Source organism: Macrobrachium nipponense, chromosome 5 (assembly GCF_015104395.2).
Source record: "Macrobrachium nipponense isolate FS-2020 chromosome 5, ASM1510439v2, whole genome shotgun sequence".
NCBI classification, from domain to species: Eukaryota; Metazoa; Arthropoda; class Malacostraca; order Decapoda; family Palaemonidae; genus Macrobrachium; species Macrobrachium nipponense.
This window is the reverse complement of record NC_061107.1, coordinates 90599028-90606527: the sequence shown is the minus strand read 5'-3', so window position 1 is coordinate 90606527 and position 7500 is coordinate 90599028. Positions and strand designations below refer to the sequence as shown.

At 35.3% G+C, this 7500-nt stretch overlaps 1 protein-coding gene across 20 annotated transcripts in view; it reads right to left on the bottom strand.

Moving 5' to 3' along the window:
* The window catches only part of LOC135215498 (histone deacetylase 4-like), a 434451-nt gene that overhangs the window by 146583 nt on the left and 280368 nt on the right, over positions 1–7500 (bottom strand). For 14 of the 20 annotated variants that reach the window (XM_064250273.1, XM_064250278.1, XM_064250277.1 and 11 more), the window contains one exon: positions 7023–7139. The exons of the other annotated variants lie outside the window; for them this stretch is intronic. In XM_064250273.1, coding sequence (XP_064106343.1) covers positions 7023–7139 — 117 coding nt within the window. The remainder of the gene's footprint in view (positions 1–7022; positions 7140–7500) is intronic. 20 annotated transcript variants of the gene reach the window in all.

The window sequence follows — 7500 nt, the reverse complement described above, 5'->3', positions numbered from 1 at the left end:
CTGATCACGAGACACAGAAGAGGTATATATTACAGTGGGTGACTTTGATTCAAAAGTACAAAGGTATCTCGTGTTTTTACCGAATGAATCATCTCATATGGCAGAAGGAATGACTTCGGGTGAAAGAATCATCAATGGGGAGAGAGAGACACGTCAGATGAACGATTTAGCAAACGAATGATTCACCAACTTGGAAACTCGTTGATTTACGAAAAATAACAATTTATTGGGAGCACCATTCTTTCAAAGGAACAATTTCAACATATGAATCCGTACAACGAAATGCTCACCAATATTCTAAGTCCTTGCAAGATGATTCTGAAGCCGAACGCAGCATCTCGTGTGTGTGTGTGTGTGTGTGTGTGTGTGTGTGTGTGTGTGTGTGTGTGATGAAGGACGATCCACAGTTTAGGTAAGCGTTCTCACCACTTTACTATGATCAACATAAATGTATATGTATGTATATATATACACATATACAAACATATAGAGTATATATGTACAGACATACATACACACATAATATATTATCTATATAATATAATATATATATATATATTATATATATATAATATATATAATATATATATATATATATATATATATATAGATATATATATATATCATATCTATATAATCTATATATTATATATATATATATAAATAATAAATTAACACCTTTCTTTCTTCGAGTTAAAACACTTCCTTGAGTGACCTTGCATACAAAACAGAAAACAAGAAAATTAAGAGACAGGATCCTCTGTACTAATGTACATGTTCTATCTAACAGATTATAATCAGTCATTCTATTAGTACTTGAAAAACACATAATAGAAAAGAACTCGAAGGCTACGACGTACAAAAAAAAAAAAAAAAAAAAAAAAAAAAAAAAACGCTCTGAAAACTAGAATGACCATTAAATGACTGAAAACGACAGTTACAAGAGTGAAGACTCAATCAAATAAACAGCGGAAACTGATATATCAGTTTTAAAGAAGACTTACAAATAATGAAAATATCTCCCAATAGAAGGAAAATGGAAAGAGAGAGAGAGAGAGAGAGAGAGAGAGAGAGAGAGAGAGAGAGAGAGAGAGAGAGAGAGAGAGAGATGAGAGAGAGGAGAGAGGAGAGAGACGAGACGAGAGAGAGAAGAGAGCTGGCGAGTCAGACAAAACAGTGCTGTATTATGCACTTGTTAAGAATAAAGTAATATCTGTCATCACCTGTGAAAAGCGCTCCATATATTTATTCACTTTTTAAACAATCCTACAATATGATGGGGGCTGCTTGCCTTTCTTGGAAAACTTCGACTCCAAAAGGAAGAATGACGAGAGGATCCTTTCACACGGAAAAGAAAAATGCGTCCATCCAGGTAGATTATTTAGCAAAAACGTCATCTTGTCTAAAGCAAACATCAAGAACTGACGGGAAATGTTTGAAAAAAAAAAAAAAAAGTCTTTAAACAAACAAAAGCAAAGCACATTACTAACATACGTATATATAAATAATCTGGATGCACCCTTCTGGCAATGGTATGTATGTATGTATGTATGTATGTATATGTGTTTATATATATATATATATATATATATATATATATATATATATATATATATATATATATATATATATATATATAAATTTTTGGAGCACTAACTACAAATATAGATATCGACACACCTAACACCACAGAAAATTCTCTCTCTCTCTCTCTCTCTCTCTCTCTCTCTCTCTCTCTCTCTCTCTCTCTCTCTCTCTCTCTCTATTGGTTGAATAAATCGAATGTAATTTGTCTACTTTGCATAAAGGCTACTGTACCTTAAGCTGTAATTCTCCGATTTGGTTCATTGAACCCAATTGTCCCTTGAAAAGACGTAAAGTCAGAGATGGGAAAAGAGAATGACAGAAAAAATGTTTTCTATTCATTTTAAGTAAATTTAATTTTCATGGTGCCCCCATTTGTCCCAAGGCACTCTATGGTCACGGACTACTTTGATTGGATTTAAGTGTTATTCCCCGTCCACGAGAGAGAGAGAGAGAGAGAGAGAGAGAGAGAGAGAGAGAGAGAGAGACCGCGTTTCTGTGGTTTTGTTTTTGTTAAATTAGTTTTGCTTTCTACATCTTTGATTTTTTTGTAGTAAATTTCTAATAATTATGAATATTATTATAAAGACGTGAACGGCAGGCTTATAGTTTGATTAAACTGTAAGTGAGTTGATATTTATATTTTGGAGTTAGGGTCCCTTCAACTGTTGTACTGACGTTCTCCAATACCACATGACGTTTGAAGTAAGCACCACAAACCCCTACACTACATGGGTGACGCAATGTGGCTCTTGACCTTGTGCATTATATGTATAAAATCTCCTGGTTTAATTCACCAGATGTACGGATATACAACGGCCAAACATATCTATTTGATTTCTATACTTCCTAATAATCTAGGAGATGATTCTTTGAAAAACTGAACATCCTGCATTTGAAATGAAACCTTGCAAAGAGTCAATACATTGGCAGGGAACATTTTTCACTGGATAAACCAAAGAACATTCGCAATTTTGAGCAGCATGTAAAAGTTTCGAATCTGGTCATCAAACAACACTCTCCTTCCTCCTCCTCAAACATTATCATCATATCTAGACAGAAAAATGTACCATTAAATATGGGTATCTTTAAGAATAAATGAGGCAATTTATTCTGGACATCTCCCGATGCTACCAAAACCAACCTACCCGGAAGTAATAAAAAATCAATTAAAGTTAAACAATCCTTCACAAAAAGCATCAAAGGCACATTCTAAGCGTCACCAAAGGGGGAAAATTTCATCTTGACAACTGGAATGAAGTTATAAATCAAACATGACTTTAACAAAGATTATTGTTCTAAGACGTGTGACAGAACATCTCTTGCCAGCAGTACCTCATTTTACAATACAGCACTGCACATGAAATTACCATACCAGAAATACAACCCCATACAAACTCACGATAACGTACTGTACCAATGGTTTTGCAACCGAGTTTTCTTATCTTGTAAAAAATGTCTTATGATATTCACGTGTCAACAATAACATACACGCAGACATTATAATTATGTATACACACACACACACACACACACACACACACACACATATATATATATATATATATATATATATATATATGTATATATATACACACATTTATATATATACATATACATACACACATTTATATATATATATACATATATACACACACAACCCCGTAAATACCATATTCACCCCATCTCTAACCTAAACCATTGCAATCCTCGGTTTGTACCTAAGTCATCAGAGATGTAAGTTCTTTCGAACTCGGGATAGTAAATAATACAATCCTTTCTTTTTTTTTTATTCCGAACCAAGAGATTAACGACACATCACCGGTGTAAGCTGACTAAAGCCACCATCATGCGGTCAACAATGCAGGTGTGCCAGCGCATGCCAAACTGTTTTAAAATCAAGAGCCGCGATAATAATAACAATAATAATAAATATAGGAAGCGAAAGAAAAAACTAGTAAATAGAGGCGGGGAAAGGAAAAACAACTGTGAAAATTACAGTGATGTGTCTGTTCTGGGAATAACTAGCGTAGCGGAGAATATCACCTAATACACATCACTTTAGAACAAAGAGCGGATTAAACAAGACTAGTGAATAAATAACGTTTTGTAACCACATCATCTATGAATTAACAACGCTCTGCGAGCTCAGTCGGCAGCACATAAATTCTTACCAAGGAAACATTTTGATATTTCGTCGCTCTACACAGATACCGTGACACTCGGCGGAAAAAAATAAGTTCCTTTTTCTAATGACATAAACTGCGCATTTACTCAATATACATACAAAAGAAACACTAACCTACTTCAAATAAGCCTTAAAAGACCCCTTATGACGTGAGCAAACTACCATTAATAGAGATTACTGCCATGATTAGCAACATTTTCTTTATAACTCTCCCATTTAAAGTCCCTTGAAATATTAGCTTCACCTGGTTTTCAGAGAGAGAGAGAGAGAGAGAGAGAGAGAGAGAGAGAGAGAGAGAGAGAGAGAGAGAGAGAGAGAGCCTTCTTTGGTCCCTGGCGTGCATTCAAGCGTTTGTCACTGAACCCTCGGCGATGATTGTTATGTAATTACTGGATACACTGGTGAACAAAAAAACCAAACCAATTGCCATTTACACCGTTAGAAGATGTTCCGAAGATAAAGATGTACCTCCTTTCGTCAAAGAATATCACTACGGCTCCCATTTACATCTGCTCTAATCTTAAATCATAAAAGTGCATTTTGCAACTCCTAAATTCCCAATGAATTCATACATAGAAATTCAAAAGAATTTATTAAGAATATCACTACGGATCCCATTTAGATCTGCTCTCATCTTAAATCATAAAAATGCATTTTGCAACTCCTAAATTTCCAATGAATTCACATATACTATAAATTCACTGGAATTTATGAATATAAATATCTTAGATCTCGTTGGAATTTGGGAGGGCGATCCCCCAAGAAAGGCCCGGGAATAGGGCTATCAACTTCATCCGTAAAATAAGGACTAAATAGAAATCTGAAGCGTGAATGTCTTCCGCACGCGCGCGCAACCAGGGAATATGACATCAAGCACAGAAAAACATATGAAAGTAATAGGCACATCCATATAACACACAAATATCCGGACATGGATTAGTACTCGCATCGTTCGAAATTAAAGTGACTAGACGTCATTTCTTGAGTTATTTCACCGTTATAAACAGCCAGAAAGAGACTTAAAATAAGGTCTTTTATTTTCGATTTTCTAAAGTATACAAAGACAGCAAGGATATGGAAATGGAGAGGGGACTTCTAAAGCAAGGAAAGATTGAAACTTTCAGGAATTGGATTAAAGTCCAATTTTACCGGAACGGGTTATAGAAGGAAACTGAATGAAAAGTATTAACGACTAAAGAACAATTGAAGTCGAAAAAGATAATGTCATAATCTGCCTGGACAAACACTTGCGCGGAATCAAACTTGACAAACGCGAAAGTACTGACAATTAAGTCCAAATAGTAACTGAATACCAGAACTGAAGAAAAAAAAAGCGAAAGTATGAGCAGTATGAACGGAAAGAAGGTGGAAAGAAAACACAAATAAGCAGACGGAAAACGAAATAAACACACTCAAACCAAGAGGGAAGAGGGTTACTTAGAAGTAGGTGGCCGATAGAGAGAGAGAGAGAGAGAGAGAGAGAGAGAGAGAGAGAGAGAGAGAGAGAGAGAGAGATGCTGGATGCCAGAGAGAGAGGAGGGAGGGGGGGCGATGGCATGGTATAAGGGAGTGAGAGGGAGGGGAGGCCTTAACCTCGTTTCAAAGGCGGTGTAATAATATCCCTCTGGCCAACAGCCTCTCCCACCGCCCCCGCTTCTCCTCTCTCTCTCTCTTTCTCTCTCTCTTGCGCGCGAACGAACTCACGGAAAAGAGAAACCACCAAAGAGACGAACGGACGTATAGAATACAGCTGGTCAAACGGACTGGACGGATGGAGGGTTTAATCGTCTCTCTCAGTTCATGATGCTACGTGCAACACCCAGGAAACGACATATAATAATAATAATAATAATAATAATAATAATAATAATAAATAATAATAATAATAATAATAATAATAATAACTTATGATTATAATTAAAATAAATAATAATAATATAATATAATAATAATAATAATAACTTATGATTATAATTATTAATATTATTATAGCTTTTTTGGTGAAATGAATAACGCTTCAAATTGCATTATTTTATTTTCTTTTTTGGCAGCGCCTTTCGTTTACACGGCAATGACTTCAAGGTATGTGCAAGAATTTGGTATTGTGTTGAGAGAGAGAGAGAGAGAGAGAGAGAGAGAGAGAGAGAGAGAGAGAGAGAGAGAGAGAGAGAGAACAAACCCTATGGACAAAATCATTATCGAGAGAGATGTAGCAATTAAGCAGTTGGAAAAGCCTTTACACAATATCTCAACTCAGCAACTAAGGAAGTTCCGGACAGGACATAACCTCTCTCTCTCTCTCTCTCTCTCTCTCTCTCTCTCTCTCAGTCTTGTATAAAGACTCAAGTCACAATCAAGGTCATGATAAATTAGGAAAATAAATTCTAATGCTATGCTACTCGGAGACCTTCTCGAGCGAAAAGGAAAAGGTCCTTGCTTCCTAGTTTAAGGCCTCGAATATCAGTTACCTGACTTTCTTCTTGGAGACTTACCATGCTTATACGGCTTTTGTAGGTCTGCTAGCGCATCTACAGTTTTTGTTTGCTTTCAGAGAGGGTGCGAGGACAAGGGGTTGTACCGTGTTTTTAATTTTCGTTTAATTTCTTTTATCTTTTTTCTGAACCCGTGAACTGATGTACATCTTTCATATTGAAGAAAAAAGTTTAAAGTATTTTCTTTTATTTCCTTCAATTTACGTTCATTTTTGGTGGTCATCGTTTCAGTCAAGACATATAGCTAAATTGTTGTTACACGATCAATGAAACGTAATATTACTAGCAATAGTACTAACCGGAAATATTAGGAAAATTGCATGCAGTAACATGTCTGTGTTATATTTTATATATATATATATATATATATATATATATTATATATATATATATATATATATATATATATATAGATAGATAGAGATATTATATATACTATATATGACTGGTAAAAGTGTTTCTGTAACAACAGAGTTCCATCTTAATAAAAGGAGCCCATAAAAACACCAAAATGTAGAGAGAAAAGTACTATATTTCAGAGACTGCTGTCTCTCTCTTCAGGTATACCTGAAGAGAGAGACAGCAGTCTCTGAAATATAGTACTTTTCTCTCTACATTTTTGGTGTTTTTTATGGGCGGGCCTCCTTTTATTAGATATATATATATATATATATATATATATATATATATATATATATATATAATAATTATATATATATAATATATACACACACACACAAGAACAGAAGTTCAAGTACTTAGGGTCCGTATTAGAGGATAGTGGAAGCATGGACCAAGAGGTGAGACATCGAATTCCGGCTGGATGGAATAACTGGAGGTCTGCATCAGGGGTCCTCTGTGACAAGAAGGTCCCTCTGAAATTGAAGGGAAAGTTTCATAGGACGGTGGTCAGACCAGCAATGTTATATGAAACAGAAATAGCAAGTATGAGGAAACAGAGGAGAAGAAGATGGATGTAGCAGAAATGAGAAAGTTGAGATGGATGTCGGGAGTAACAAAGGAAGATAGGATAAGAAATGAGTATATAAGAGGATCGACAAAGGTAGTTGAAATATCGAAGAAAATACAGGAGGGAAGGCTTCGATGGTATGGACACATGTTACGAAGGGAGGAACGTCATGTTGGAAGACATACGATGGAAATGGAAGTGCATGGTAGAAGGAAGAAGGGAAGACCAAGGAAGATAGCTCTATTGTGTAGGGGAAGATAAGGTAT